This window comes from Peromyscus eremicus, chromosome 6, assembly GCF_949786415.1.
Source record: "Peromyscus eremicus chromosome 6, PerEre_H2_v1, whole genome shotgun sequence".
In the NCBI taxonomy this organism is placed as follows: domain Eukaryota; kingdom Metazoa; phylum Chordata; class Mammalia; order Rodentia; family Cricetidae; genus Peromyscus; species Peromyscus eremicus.
In genome coordinates, this window is record NC_081421.1 from 122,437,742 (window position 1) to 122,454,470 (window position 16,729).

General features: G+C 38.9%; 1 protein-coding gene across 1 annotated transcript; it reads right to left on the reverse strand.

Annotated features, from left to right (window-relative positions):
- Positions 1-438: 438 nt before the first annotated feature.
- Positions 439-10,843, reverse strand: Ifi44l (interferon induced protein 44 like). Its single transcript, XM_059265049.1, has 8 exons — positions 10,365-10,843; positions 9,651-9,699; positions 8,787-8,982; positions 7,890-8,042; positions 5,968-6,139; positions 2,065-2,165; positions 1,280-1,454; positions 439-983 (listed from the first exon to the last, which is right to left on the reverse strand). Exons 1-8 carry the CDS (start codon positions 10,834-10,836, stop codon positions 979-981), a joined length of 1,323 nt encoding a protein of 440 aa, XP_059121032.1. The 5' UTR covers positions 10,837-10,843; the 3' UTR covers positions 439-978.
- Between the last annotated feature and the right edge of the window lie 5,886 nt (positions 10,844-16,729).

The following is a 16,729-nucleotide window of genomic DNA, read 5'->3' on the forward strand; positions in this document are numbered from 1 at the left end:
ACACACATTAGATGGCTCATGACCCCCTGCTGCAGTTCCAAAATATCTGACACCTCTGTCCTCCACGTATACCTTCACTCATGTGTAAATACCCACACACAGACATACACATATGCACATAGTTAAAAAATAAAATATTTACCCAAATAATAAAATATTTAAAAGAAAGAAAACTGAAAAATTTAAAGAATTATTAAGATTTACAAAAAATATTATAAGATTTAACTTTCTTTAACAATAGTCCTAACTTAGACAACTGCCAGGAAGACTTGAGAATCATCTGGAGGACTTGCACGACAACCTTCCATGTTGACTAGTAAGATTTCATCTCTCACTAGTTCCTCTTTGGAGACACAGCCATGATGTTTTGGAATTCAGTTGATTAAAATCAAGCATGGAAACATTACAGGAATAGACTTTATTTTATGAAATTAAAACATTAATGTAATTAACAAAGTTGTTAACAAATATTGACTCTTTTTAATTAATTTAAATTGTTTAGAGGCATCCATGTTTTCAAGCAGAGATAAGTAACACCCTCTTGACACTTATTTTCTTGTTCTCTTTCCAGCATCTTACTCTTTGTGTCTTCCCATCTATATGGAGTAGATGTCTAAGTAAATCATCAAGCTAGAGAAAGTGGTGCAGAAGAGTCATTGTGAGTATCCGAAAGATTTATCAGAAGTTGTGTTGAGCTCTGTGACTAGAAAGGCAAATCCAAGGCCTGTTTCTCAAAGAACTTACACTCTATTTAGAATAGCAGATATCTATATAATTTTGTAATCACTGTGCAATTGATTAGAATACACAGAATTGCATAATGTGCTAGAGAAATAAAAGCAAAGACATCAAGATATTAAACTGTAGTGGGTACAGGCATATGGAAGCATATTTGTTGTAGGGCATCTCTCTCCTCTCCACTTCTCAGGCTTCATCTTCATTTTTGATTCATGATTAGCTGTTGAAGGAGCCATTAGCTTATGCTGTTAAAAAAAAAAAAAAAAAAAAAAAAAAAAAAGAACATCACCATTAACAAAGGCAGAGTCTCAAAGAAGCTGTCAGCAGACTAACTCTCCTAGGGAAATTCAGGTTTGGGCTAAGAAGGGTAACTAATGTCACAGAAGACTGGGCCATTCCTCCCAAACAAGACAGTCAAAGGCGGGAGTGAGCACATACTGCAACACACTTCAGGGCTAGGTAAGTGGGTCCCGCCACCCCACTGAAGTACAGCTGATGGTTTTCCAAAAGACACAAGTGCTTTCAAGAGGAGCCAGGTTACCAGTTTCCTCAGGAGGCAAGTCTTCTAAGGAGTCATCTGCAGCCCTCAACATCTGCCTGAGTGCAGCAAGGATCAGGACATCCTTCATAGGTTCCAACGATCGCTCCGAAGCATAGTTACTAACCATCAAGATATTAGCTATAGGAATATTTAGCATGTTTTGTACATTCTTTACCTGTGGAAAACATATTTAAAATTCATTTTATGTAAAAATATATTTGTGAAACATATATATGTATAAATATATGAAGTATTTCATACTAGAAATTTGACTGAATATTAAATATGGTTAAGGAGAGAAGCTGAAAAGGTAATGGCTTGGCAAATCCTCTTCAGAATACAATTGTATCTATGTAAATTATGGATAATTATTAAAATGAAATACAAACTGCAACAAACTGAAAAGGCAATCCAGTTATATGTGCTAATGAGGACCGAACTCAAGGCCTCCCCTACTCTTGGCAAGTAAGCTCTCCTTGAGCTATACCTACAGCCCCTTTTTGCTTTTCATTTTGAGACATGGTCTTGAATTCACTCTGTAGCCCAAACAGGCCTTGAACTTGCCATCTTATGTCGGCTTCCTGAGTGTCTGACATCACAGGCCTACAGAAACAAACTCGCCTTGACCTAATTCTCAGTTCACCTATGAACACACACACACACACACACACACACACACACACACACACACAGTGGTGATGAGGGAGAGAGAGGAAAAGAGAGTGGACAGACACATGGCTGTGATTCTGTCCCTCTATCACCTGATTGTAAACATCACTCTTTACCTGGCTTTGAGAAGTCATATTTTCTGCCATGTTTAAAAAACTGTCATCAAGAACTTCATCACAGTTATTCACATTAGTAAGCAAGGCTACTTGTCCGACACCTGTATCAAATAGACGTCATTGTTATAGGAATATATCAAGATAGGTTTTCTTCTTTTTTTTCTTTTTTATGCTTTTTTTAAATTTTTTTATTTATTTCAAAGTTGTTTTTTTTTTCATTTTACATACCAACTACAGTTCCCCCACTTTCCCCTCCTCCTGCTCTGTAGCTGGAAGATTTCCTGTGTCCCAGCCAGCTGGTGGTTGGGACAAATCTCTCCTACTCATGTCCCCCAAGCAAACACACAGAAGCTTGTATTAATTAAAACTGCTCAGCCATTAGCTCAGGCTTACTATTGACTATCTCTTACACTAAACTCAGCCATTTCTGTTAATCTATATGTCGCCACGTGTTCCATGGCTTTACCTGTGTGCCATTACATGCTGCTCCCTGTACAGCCAGGCTGGCATCTCCTGACTCAGCTTTTTTCTTCCCAGAATTCTCCTTGTCTGCTTATCCTGCCTATCCTTCCTGCCTGGCTGCTGGCCAATCAGCATTTTATTTATCAACCAATCAGAGCAACACATTCACAGCATACAGAACATCCCACAGCACTGCTCCCTCCCACCTCCCCCCACCCCACTCCCCACCCACTCCTCAGAAAGGGTAAGGCCTCCTATGGGGAGTCAACAAAGTCTGGCACATCAAGTTGAGGCAGGACCAAACCCCTCCCCCACTGCATCAAGGCTGAGCAAGGTGTCCCTCCATAGGGAACGGGCTCCAAAAAGTCAGTTCATGCACTAAGTATAAATTTTAGTCTCCCTGCAAGGGCCCCCACCAACTGCCCAAGCCACACAACTGTTGCCCACATTCAGAGGGCCTATGCCCTCTGACATTTGGTCTCATGCAGGTTCCCCAGCTATCAGTCCAGAGTCTATGAGCTTCCATGAGCTCTGGTCAGTTGTCTCTGTGGGTTTCCCCATCAAGATAGTTTTTAAATGTACTTATAAACAATGCTCTCTATAAGATGATTTGGAGAGTTGGATATGAAATATCCCCACTAAATCTGAGCCTGATCTTCTTCCAAATGTCATTTCCTCATAGAAGGAGAGATTACTTGGAGAGATGCCTAAACTCACAGTAAGCTTGGAAACTTAGTGTTCTTTTAAAGTGGGGAACATGGCTACTGCACCATTGAACTGAAGAGAAACACCTGAAGAGAGACAAAGAGAGGAAGGGTGTTCCCAGGAAGCTACACTGACCTCAAAGTTCAACTGAGATCTTGCTACCTTCTCCCTCAAGCATGCAGACCTGCTGTCTTCAAAATTAACTCTATGCCCTCTTTCGCCTCCTTCTCTCCTTGGAGATTATAACTTGGTTACAACATTTCTCCCTTCCCTTTCCTCCCTGGAAATGCTTCCATGTACCCCTCCCTGCTCTCCTTCAAATTCATAGCTTCATTTTTGTTTTTTACTGTTATTGCATTTATGCAATAACACACACACACACACACACACACACACACACACACACACACACACATATATACATATATATTCCAAAATGTCACCTGTTCAGTTCTTATAATGCTACTTGTATGTTTATTTTCAGTTCTGACACTTTGGAAATGGACAATCAATTGGTGTATTCTACCCTGAGGAGGGCTCCTCTTAAAGTCAGTTTCATTAAACATCACTTCATGGTGCTATAATATCATATGTCCTTAAAAACTACCTTCAAATCTTAGCACTTCTCTAACTCAATCATATCCTAAATGCACCACTGTTTTAGAGATGTTTCCATACACAGTTATATTAAGTATATATAATGTCCATTAGATATGCAGAAAAAATAAACAGGGTGTCTATGGTAAAAGACCTAGTATTCATGCCATAAGAGTCCCTGAAGAAAAAAGAGATGACAGGACCAAAATTAATGATAATGAAAAACCAAACAAATAATATAGATACTGACATGGAGAATTATTGGCAAACCATATGTCTGACAGTGACTCAGATTTTAGATTTAGAGATGTGGTTATTTGAATAAAAATGGCCCCCACAGGCTCATAGATTTGAATGCTTATCACTAGGGAGTGGCACTGTTTGGAAGGACTAGGCGGTGTGGCCTTGTTAAAGGAAGTATGTCTCTGGGGGTGGGCTTTGTGGTTTCAAGAGTCCAAGACAGGCCCAGAGTCTCTCTCTCCCAACTGAGATGTAGAGAAGTCTCAGCTACTTCTCCAGCACCAGGTCTACCTGCATGCTGCTATGCTTTCCACCATGATGACAGTGGACTAAACCTCTGAAACTGTAAGCAAGCCCCAGTTAAACGTTTTCCTTTATGAGAGTTGCCATGGTCATGGTGTCTCTTCACAGCAATAGAACACTGACTAAAATAAGGGATATCTTAAAATTCAACATAAAAGAAAACATACAAATAAATCAATCAGAAAATGGGTAAAAGATAAGAAAGAAAGCGTTTTACTAGAGATATATGGATGACCAGTGATTATGTTACAAGATATTTAATGCTATGGATTATTAGGTAAAGCAAGTTAATGCCATAATGACATATTTCTACATATCTATTACAGAAGTTAATTTTAATAGTGGCAACAATAATACCAAATATTAGAAAAATGCAGAAAACTGGGATTGGCCATATAGTGCTAGTTGGAATGTAGCATGATATCAGTGCTCTGAATAGCAGTTTTGTGATTTTTAAAAAATTAACATACACTTTCTATACAATATAGCAGTCTTATCCCTGGGGAACTATGTCCCCCACAAAACGAAAACACTAATGTTCAGAAGCATTATATCTATAGTAATCTAAAACTGGACAATGGATAAATATATTCTGGTATAACTATATGAGGGAATATTACTCAACAGCCATAGAGTAGATGCTCACTACATAAAATGTCTGACATGGACTTGAAAGGGTGTTAGGCCAAGTTAAGACAGTCATTCTCAAAATATGGCATAATGAATGATTTTATTTACATAATATTCTCAAGTGAAGACTTATAACTAGAGAGAAGTACTCACAAGTAGTTAAGGATGGTGAAGGGTCAGTGTGTTACCTTTGTAGTGATGAGATAATTCTGTATCCTGGGTTGTAGACATAATTTCATGAATTGCTACATATGATAAAATAGTATAACAGCATCAGCACCTTGGTGCTGTGGGATGTTCTGTATGACAAATGTGTTGCTAATTAGTCAATAAATAAAACACTGATTGGCCATTGGCTAGGCAGGAAGTGTAGGTGGGACAAGGAGGAGAATAAAGCTGGGAAGTGGAAGGCTGAATCAGAGAGACACTGCCAGCCGCCATGATGACAAACAGCATAAGAAGATGCCGATAAGCCACGAGCCATGTGGCAAGGTATAGATTTATGGAAATGGATTAATTTAAGCTGTAAGAACAGTTAGCAAGAAGCCTGCTATGGCCATACAGTTTGTAAGCAATATAAGTCTCTGTGTTTACTTGGTTGGGTTTGACGGCTGTGGGACTGGCAGGAGAGAGAGATTTGTCCTGACTGTGGGCCAGGCAGGAAAACTCAAGCTACACCTTGGTTTTGATCTTACTAGCTAGTTCCTGTGAGAAAGTTAGTAACTTTTAAAAACCCCAAGAGAACTGTACAACAGGAGACGATAACCTAGTGCTCAGTTCTGAGGGCGAACATGTAAGATGGTTCTCAGTCAAGTCATTCAGTGATGCCTTCTGCACTTGCCACTAACGTGGAGCTCAAGACACTTCCAAAGGGAACAGGACATGAGACTCCTCACCACTCCCTTTATAGCTTTCTGTGAATCGTGTTTATTTCTAAGTTTTCAATGTTTATACAATGAGACTTACCACAGTCTGCTGCATCTTTGTGGACTTCTTTGAGCTTTGCCACCATTTTATCTGACAGGGTGTTAACAGAGTTGATGTTTAAGACATAAGCCACACAGTGAATCCTGTCCTTCAGTGGTGGAGAGGTGACGGAAGTGGAGTGCTTTGGCTTAATCGGCTTACACGGGTTGAACTGGATAGAAACACAAGTTGATATTCACTTTTCAGAGACTGTTCAGTTTCTACAGCGGAAACCACAACTGCTCCTCCTCTTCTTTCCCCAGTGTCTTCCCCTGGTTTCTCATTTATAGCTTCCTGCCTGCCTGCTTCTCATAGCAGATCTCACTATAGTTTTCTTCAAGACAAATGGCTTTATTGTTCTGATAAAAATGATGATTAACCACTGTAATTATTGAAAGAAAAATTCAAGTAATAAAATCTACTTAAATCTTCAATCTCCAGAAGCAAATAGCATTAAGATGTGCTATGGATCATTTAATATTCTTCTTTCAGAATTTTGCACACTTAAAAGGACCGAGGCAGACAGAGAAAAGAGAATGAAATGACATTCAAACTTAAAGACTATGATTTCTTCTTAATTTTTCAAGGCAAAGTAAGACGAAGTGAAACTAGAGAAATATCAGCTTCCAAGTTAGCATCTCCTTAACCACAAACAAGACAATGATCTTTCTGTTCCTGAGAAAAGAGATTGCAAAACATAGTAAACATTTATAAGTGTGTACTCTGTGTGTGTGTGTGTGTGTGTGTGTGTATGTGTGTATGTTCAATGTTGAACTGAACTGACTGGTTCTCTGATATGAAAACTGAGGGTCTTCGCGATCTGACTTTTCTCTCCTTCTGCTCTCTTCACTCCTGAAATTTTGTAATTCCTTTCCCAAACTAGACTGTCTCTTGAAAATAAATCCTGCACTCTTAATTAACAGTGGATTTTTTTCAGTGATTCTCTTTGTGTCTAGAAAAAATTACATTGTAATAAGTAATTTCAAATGAAAGTGCGTACATAGTCAATCTTTCCAATCAAGTTCGACTGAGAGAAAAAAAGATAAATGTTTAGAAATTGAAGCCAATTCTATCACATTCCATACCTAAAAGAAAGGTGCTAAATGATTAACTCTGCGAGCACTAGGAGTAGATCATTCACCTAATATTCTCAGATGTGCTAGGACACAGGCAGTATTAATTCTCACATTTCGTATATTTAAAATTGAAGGCTTAAAAAAACATTATGTGCCGGGTGGCAGTGGTGCACGCCTTTAATCCCAGCACTCAGGAGGCAGAGCCAGGCGGATCTCTGTGAATTCGAGGCCAGCCTGTGCTACCAAGTGAGTTCCAGGAAAGGCGCAAAGCTACACAGGGAAACCTTGTCTCGAAACACAAAACCAAAAAAAAAAAAAAAAAAAATTACGTACCTTCCTTCATCGGTACACGTCTAATATGGGTCCAGGCATGTCATGGCACTGCCTCACTCTTGTGGAATACATCAGCAGACAACAGACAAGTATTCTAATATCTTCTATGTATAGTTAAACCAAACATGCACAAAATTAAACTACCACTGGTTTAACTATTTAAATGGCTTCTTCATTCACAGTTTACAGTATTGAAAGAAACATGTAGGGCTGGAGAGATAGCTCAGCCATTAAAGGCTAGGCTCACAAACAAAAATGTAAAAGAGTCATGTAAACAGTACAGTCTTATGAATGTCTCCTGGAATTCAGATAAGTCAAGTCCTGCCATTTAGTTTTTTGTCTCAATGGCACAGACTATAAGGACCATCTCTTTACCTTTCTCTCATAAATATCTATTTATTTAAAGTATAGTAGAACTAATGTTGGAATCACATAATGGCAGTTCAAATAGTCTTGTAGGGTAAAGATGCAACAAAACAGTTTTAATTGTCTTGAGGTAGTAAGAAATCTTACCTGATACCGGTCTGGTACACAGCCTTTTAAGATATGAGATATGTCATCTATGCATAGTCCTGCTTCTTCTCTCTCATCCAGCCCCATTGAATCACACAGCATAAATGGGAGTGTTTTCCCACCTTCTCCATCTTTAACAGAATATATTCTGTACTGGAAAAAAATATTGAGTTAAAGTATATTTGTTAGCATTCAAGACAAAATGAAAAAGAGAAATTAGCTAATGTTTTAATATAATGGCCTAAAACTGACATGATTCCCACTAGCTCAGCCTCCCAAGAGTTGGGGTTACAGGCAAGTACCACCACATGAAGCCTGAAAAAAATAAATTTTTTCAGTATTCAAAGCTGCTATGTAGTCATAGCTCTTCCATATGGGTACAGGAAATGGCTTAACACTGTGCTCTACTAGGAAATACAGAACCTGTCTATGATATCACAACAGTTTGGGTGCTGAATCATTTCAGTTAATGCTTAATAAATTCAATTGTTGTTGTAGCATCTTAACTGGACTTCTCAGACTAGACTGACATGTTCAAATAAATCCACATAAGACACAAGATACAATTCATGAAAGTCTTAGAAACATTTGAGCTATGGAATACAGAACCAATGATAAACTGATGTTATAGTCTTATTATATATTTGCAATAAGCACCAAAAGGTATTTTTTATATAGCTAATTCTTGGATCTGTAAAAAGCAAAATGCTTCTCTAGATAATATTATTGAATAGAGATAATTCTGATGCAATGTTTTTTCTATTTTACTTAATTATTTAGTATTTAATTGTAGATTAGGAAGAAGGTTATGTCTGAAAGAAAATTACAAAGACGTGAACAAATACATTCATTGTAACCTGTAAATTGTAATCTTCTGCAAATCCTCAGGTAACTTACCTGTTTGGTAATGCTGGTTTCGTCAGACCCCACAATGGCCTGGCGAGTTAGGTGGCCTTGGAAAGCAGACTTCACTGAATTGAAAAAGCTGGACTTTCCAGAACCTACTGGACCCACCAAGAGAATACGAACTTCTGAAACCAAGTCTTTTTTGGGCCTGTAGGCTCTGAGAGCAGATAGTAACCTTCCTCGGTACCTATTTAGAATGCAGGAATTAAATACAAAAGCAGATCTTGCACAAAACACTGTAGTTACCCTAGAGCATCTGGTTCTTCCATTTTAGGGATGAGTTTAGCTACATACTTATTTCAATAGTAGCTTTATAATATATTATGTATAGCACCCTAAATATAAACATCCTGGGTTAAATATTTTGCACCTAAATAAACTGTATTTATATATTGGAGTAATTTTTGTTTGTTTGTTTTTTTTGAGACAGGGTTTCACTGTGTAGCCCTGCTGTCCTGGGACTCACTCTGTAGACCATGTTGGCCTTGAACTCACAGAGATCCACCTGCCTTTGACTCCTAAGTGCTGGGATTAAAGGCATGCACCACTACCACCTGTGTTAAATCTTAACCTGTACCAAGTCATTGTTAACCTGAAAACACAAATCTTTGAGATATATCAACACTGAAAGTGATTATGTGCAATAAATATATTAAGGGTAAATAAAAATATATTCATATCTATAAATTGGAAAAGGGAGGTTTTGTTTTTATATTAACTGGAATCTGTCAATAACAACTTTTTATCATTCCAAGTAATATGACTTTTTGTTTTTCTTACTAGTTTATTGTTAGCACTGTTACTATAATTAATCTAAATATAATGAATAAAAGGTAGGTCAAAGACCAAACTTACTGTCGGACGGTCAACATCTTCTTTATGAAGCCTGGATCATTCTTAACGCCTACAGAAAACAAGCACAGCATAATAAGCTCCCTGACTTGTTTGGTTCTCTGTGATCAAGTCTCTTTCCTAAACAGGGCTGGTCTGTTTGTATAACCCTGGCCTTCTCAACTAAGAGTTCAAGTTGGCAACACCCTGAGAGGAAGAGGAGAAAACCATGAATCTCTTTGCAATCGTAAAGTCAAAATTTCTCTCTGCTGCCACCTTCCTTTCCTCTCTCCCACCCCTCCTCTCCTCTCCTCTCTCCTGTCCCTACCTTCATCCCCATCTCTGTCTTTTTGTTTTAAGGGAATAAGAGAGAGTTTATTCTGGAGTCACTTTATTGACCATGACCTGGGAACACAGATGTATGTTACCCAAATTCCATGTTCCAATGTTGAAGCAGTTTTACCGCATTTTTATAGTTTTATAGAACAAAGAAAGTCATAAATCAAGACAAGTTTAAAATGTGTTGGTAGGTACATCAGAGAGGCAGATACAACAAGGCCATCTCTATCTTTGTACATATCCATCTTAAATTCTTTGCTCACAGCAGTCTGTAGTCCTTAGTCCTGCCTAATAAACTAATGTTTATTCGTCCTTTCCTTGTCCTTGCACACCAATGATAATGCATGAACTGCAAAGACAAGTACCAAATGCAGAGACAGATTACCCTTTTGTACATACCATCAACTCGGAAAATTTCGCACTCCAAATATCCAGAGACAGGTTTAGCATTGAGTTTGAGTTCTTTTATCACTGCATCATTAAGATGAAGTTTGTATGTTCCTGGATCCACAGAGAGTGACAAACCATCAAGAGAGGAAAACTTCAGAAGTGTACCCCTGACTTCTACTTGTGTGTTCAAAAGTAAAGTCGACATTCCAGTGCTGTTATTCTCTTTAAATGAAAACCAAACACAAGTACTTGGCTTATCAGAATGTAAAATGGGAAACTCTTCCAGCATAAAAACACCCACAACAGCTTGCTTCAAGTGAACTACTGTCATCGTGGATCTCTGATGAGCACATCTCTTACTCATGTCAAGAGTGCACAGTTGATGAACTCTAGACTGATAGAGAAGAGTTAAAGATGTATTCCCAAGTAGTTTCCCCAGAATCCGTTCCTGTATCCACGTCAATCTGGTTGTCACGTCCATGTTCCTGCAACTGATAGGAAAAAAAATACAGGTTGAGGGACTAGCATAATAAAGTAGTTTTTCTGTTCAGTTCCAGTGAGTTCTATTGTCCTCTGACCCAAATAAAACACAATATTTTGAAGCCAAAAATATATGATGTAGAGATGTAGAAACAGCATTTATATATGAAAAACAGATACTTTAGAAATGATAAATAGTGTTAAAATTTAACACTGGGCTGGGAATAATGGTACCCTCCTTTAATTCCAGCACTCAGGAGACAAAGGTAAGTACATCTCTGTGAGTATAAAGCTAGCCTGGTCTACATACATAGTGAGTTCCAGTCCAACCAGTATTACACAGGAGACTTTGTCAATAAATAAATAAATAAATAAATAAATAAATAAATAAATAAATAAATAAATTTAACATTGGTTGACAGAGTAAATTCCAGACTAGAGAAAAATATAAACCAAAAATTAGTAATTAATAAATATTTTATTTTAGTCAAATAGCAAATAATTTATCTAGGCTTTGTGGATCACGTAGTCTCTACCTTGATTACTTGTCTACCATTGCAATCACAACAGTTATAGACAACATGTGTTATGTTTTAAGTGTGATTCACCCCAAGATTCATGTATTGGGAGCTTTGCCCTCAATGTGATATTGACTGATAGAACAATAAAGAGACAGGACTTAGTGAGAAATAGATAGGTAAATTTAGAACCATGCCCTTGTAGGAAACTAAGGGACTGTTCACAGAACCCTAGTCATTTTTCATGAGAGAGTTATCATAAAAGCCTAAGATTGTCTATGATTCTGATATCTTCTGCACATGTATTATACTACCATGATACAATCCTCCTTGATGTGGTACAACAAATAAGACATGGACCATAGCTGGACAACATAGCTTTAGATATCTAGAACTATGAGGTAAATGAACCTGTTTTCTTCATAAAGTTAGCTTGTGTGAGATATTTTATTATAGTAACAAGAACATACTAATTCTATATTTAAACAAATGAACATTACTGCATGTCAGTAAAACATTATGTACCATACGTGGACTATAATATGTCAGCCCATGAATTACAGGACAGAGATGAAAAATATATTCAAAAAAATAGTTCACAAGGAAATAACAGACATAGGAAAAGTATCAATGGATATGTAAATCCCACAGTAACAGCTAATGCCACAGCCATTACACCAGTTACTAGCATGAAAAAAAAAATGGTATAAACTGTTTTTAATGTATTAAAAATCATTAGGCAATCAGTCTAATTAATAGGAAGTCTGATAAATAATTGTATTACTGGCTAAGATTTAGAAGAATTAGCACAAAAGAGCAAACTTGACATTTAGAGTTACACTTCCCTGAGTTGTACATGTTAACTTCAGAGAGGTATCTTAGAGGGTGAGAGATGATTCAGTGAGAAAAGTGTCTGTCGTGTAAGTACAGGGGCCAGAGTCCAAATTCTCAAAACTCGTGTACATCCAGGCACAATTGTGCTCATCTATAATATGGGCATTCCTATGGCTAAAAGGGACCCAAAACTAGGAGAATCCCCTGAAGGATGTGAGTGAGGTAGCAGCACGTAGCCAGGTAGCCTGCTGTATGCAGCAGTACACAGGAGACCTTTCTTCAAACAAAATGGAAGACAAGCACTGGCACAACAGGATGTCCTCTGGACTCCACAAATGCTATGGTACACGTGCACCTATGTACACACACACACACACCAGCCACTCGAAATGCTGAAAAATTAAGTAAAGCTTCAGCTAGACTAACAGAACTAAAATAGAATTTTTATTTTGGAGTATGACAAAAAGAAGACTTTGCGAGCTTTGTCCATAGGTGATGGGTTAGAGTTCTGAAGAGATCTAGAGAAGGATTAACAGACTGGAGGTATATGGAATTTGTTTTATCTTCGACTAGCTTCAGTCCTGTTGCATTCAGACAAGCAGGATTTCTGGTGTGGGTCATTGCATGGCAGCTTAATTACTGGATCTCTGAAATAAGACACTAAAGATACCAACTATAAAGGAAAGATAAAATTGACTTTGAAAACAAATGCTTGCCTTATAACAAGACACAATAGAACAACTAGTTGGTGAAGTATAATAAATATTCTATAAAGCTATCCTGCAGAGGAATAGGGAAACAATGAACCACACAGAAGAAAAATAGCCCAAGAATGTGAAGAGCAAAATGAAAGATGTGCTGACCCAAAAGAGTAAGAAGCACAGGAAAAAGAGACAAACATTTTTTAACATGACTCTGTGCTGAATACATTTCACATCAGAATAAATATCCAGCAGTGCCAACAGCTGGCCCAGATACAAAGATTAAAAAAATGTTGGTGTTGGAGGCTGGAAAGACAGCCCGATGATTAAAAGAACATGCTACTTTTCTAGAGGACCAGGGTTCACTTTTCTAGAGACCCAGCTCTCTCACAACCACCCAAAACTCCCATTTCAAGGGGCCTGAGGCTATCTTCTGTCTTATACAGGTACTGCATGTATGGGTACACATATGAACACTCAGGCATACACACATACCCATAAGACAAATAAATAATAAACAAAATTGTTGACATTGTCCAGATGGTGACATAAAGTTCAGCGGAAAATATATTCAGGCCTGTACTGTTTATGAAGACCAGGTATACACATTTTGGTACATCTGCACAATGAAGTCAACAGCAGTTTATGTCAGTGGATTAGCTCCATTATTATAAACATGAATAAAGGTCAAATAATTTTCTTTTAATTTAAAAAGCAAACTAAGCATGAGAAATTAAGTCTGGTGCCACCTATATAAAATGTTAGCACAAAGCAATACTAAAGATTACATTCATACATTATACACACAGTAGATGCACAGAAATAAGTATGGCAACGATCTATGTAGATGTCTGGATTATGTTTCCCTCTGTGAATGAAGTAAAGAAGAGAACAGAGGAAAGAGTCATAGATTGCTTCTACTTTTCATGTAATACTTTTCTTCCAAAGCAAATCTGATTAAATGAAGCAAATCATAGTTGAAATGTGACTGAAATATTTGGATATTGTTCTAGAGTTCACTCTTCCCTGAACTTAGCAATGTGTGAAATTTTCATTAAAGTAAGCGCAGAAATGAATGAGAATAGTGTGATCACCCTGACAGCTTCACCCTGTAGATCAAAGAGAACCAAGCAGGTGGAGAGCCGGGTGGCCAGGAGGTGCTTACCGGCTGCTGAGACCTGGAGCAGATTGCCACAGAGGACAAATTAAGTAGAGATTTCTTTTTCTGAGTGTGGCGCAGTCAGAAGACAGGAAGTTCTTTGGCCAATTTAGGTTCCAGAGTCACACGATCCAAAACTGAAATTCAAAGCAGGAAATGCTTGGTTGGCTGCACGCCAATTGCCCTTAGCTTTCATTTTCCTCACTAGGAAGAAAGAAGATGTGAAAAAGAAAGCCAAACAGAAAGAAAAATTTTCCTTGAGCCTGGCTCCATGCAGACATGCATGAAGCGGCGATGACCCATGAAAACTCACAGTAAACAAATCCTTCCTGTAAGATTTCCTGTGTCCTTGGCCCTATGTTGCTAATGCTTTGACTATTCTTCCTGGAACAGCCCCATACCTGTTGTAGCTCTGCTGGGCGGCACAGCTGGTGCTGTTCAAACCTAGACTCCCTTCATTGGAACAAGTACATGATGGTTCTGCTTTTCCGGACTCTATGCAGCACCGCAGAGCTCATTTTCCTGTTTACACTCATTCACACACCAGCTCTAGACCTGGGAAAGAGAAGCTGAACTGGATAAAAGCAACGGTGTTCAGAAGGATGCAGTGTGCTTAGGCAGATGGTCAAACATGCACAGTTACACACATGACTGCTGCTACGTGCTACAAAAGGAAGAGGGGTAAGAGACAGTGGCCTCACCCAGTTGGGCTATTTGTGAAAGGTCTCCCTGCAATCAGATTTTAAACTGAAGCATGAGATGAAGGAGAAACAGAATGAAGTGAAGTGAGACAGAATGTCATTATCTGGGCCTCCCAAGCAAGTGTCCTGTGGGCCCTGGTCCCCCACTGTGAGTGGCTGCCGCCTTGCTTGCCGACCTTGACCAGATGTCCTCCCTTTTCAGATTCCCTGCCGGTTTCCTTCTCACCTAAGTTCAACCGGAGGTTCTTTGTTCTGTATCCTGCATTTGGTGTAAACAACTTAGATACAAGAATGTAGCGAACTTCTGCCCTCCCGGATCCGCCATTGTGCTGTAAGCCTGTATTTAAGGTTTCCTCCCTCTTTCAATAAACGGCATTCGGCATTCAGCCATGGCGAATGACTCCTGTCTCTTGTCTCTTATTTTTTAATCCGCAGCCCCTTGCTCGGACATGGTGAACGTGTGTCGGTAAAGCGGGCGTTGCCGTTACAGTGTTTGTGTCCATTTAGAATAGAATGTGGTAAGAGGGGCAGTGCCTATATAGAACAGTAGCTTTCCTTACACCAAGTGGCCCAGTTTCATAAAACAACAGTGCCAATGCAAAGTGATTCCTGTGGATGCAAGTTAAAGCCTTGTCCAATCCCGAAGGTTTGTGCCTGTTCTCATTTCAATTTCTTCTGTCATGTTTGCTTGATAACACTGGGGTTCTGCTCTTCTCTGAAGGGAAATGGAGGAGGACAGGATCTGGGGAGAGGGGAGGTCGGGGAGAGAACTGGGAGGAGTGGAAGGAGGGGAAACTGTGGTCAGGATGTAATGTATGAGAGAATAATTTGTTTAAGTCACTATCTGTCCAGAACAAACCAGGAGATGCAGAACGATTGTCTTAGAGTTTCTAGGGTCTCTATTGCTGTGATGAAATACCATGACCAAAAGCAACATGGCGAGGAAAAGGTTTATTTATCTTATACTTCCACATAATAGTCCACCACTGAAGGAAGTGAGGACAAGAACTTAAACAGGGTAGAAATCTGGAGGCAGGAGCTGATGGAGGGGTTCTGCTGACTGGCTTGTTCCTCATGACTTTTTCAGCCTGCTTTCTTATGGAACCCAGGACCACCAGCCCAGGGATGGCACCACTAACAATGGTCTGGGCCTTCCCCATCAATCACAAATTAAGAAAACACATTTTCTCAATTGAGGTTCCCTCCGTTCAAACATCTCTAGTTTGTGTCAAGTTGACATAAAACTAGCCAACACACTGATGTTTACTGACTTATGCAAATAAGAACTTAATCAGTTGTGAACATGAGCACATGAACATATAAAAACAGTATCAGAGAAAGCAGACCACCCGTGATGGAACTGCTCCATCTGTGCTGTACGAAAGAAGGGCTCTCCAACAACACTGGAATTTGGAGGTACCTGACTGGCCTCAGGCCATTTCTCAAAGTGCACCATGGGACTGGCAAGCAACAAACCCTGAACTTAGTGTGACCTCTATCCCTGATTAGGCCCACAGGGAACTACAGTTGCACCTTGAGCCGGCTGTATGTACACTTGGTATCATCACTGCTTTGGCAGCTCATTGCCCTGACCCTTCTGCGACTTTATTCCTTATATAACTGTCTTATCCAAGCACCTGTGGTGACTCTTTGCATCTGTATAGGCTCTAGAAAGATCTTTTGAGACCCTCTCTCTTTAACCCTTCCTTTGCCATCCTGTATCTTGTATATCATTGTGTACGGTATGGTGTATGATCTGGGAGGGAGTTCCTGTTAGTAATTAATGTTGGAATCAAATAGAAGAATCTGTGATAGCCAAAATCAAATCAAGAGTATTCAGTGAATTAAAGTCAAAGAAATTTGCCATTCAAAAATTCTAGCATACAGTAAGACACAAAGGTGTCATCTACCATGATGAAAGAATTCACTGAAGAGAGAGTGAGAGCATCTGATTACCAACACTAAGACTAGTGAGGTCTCA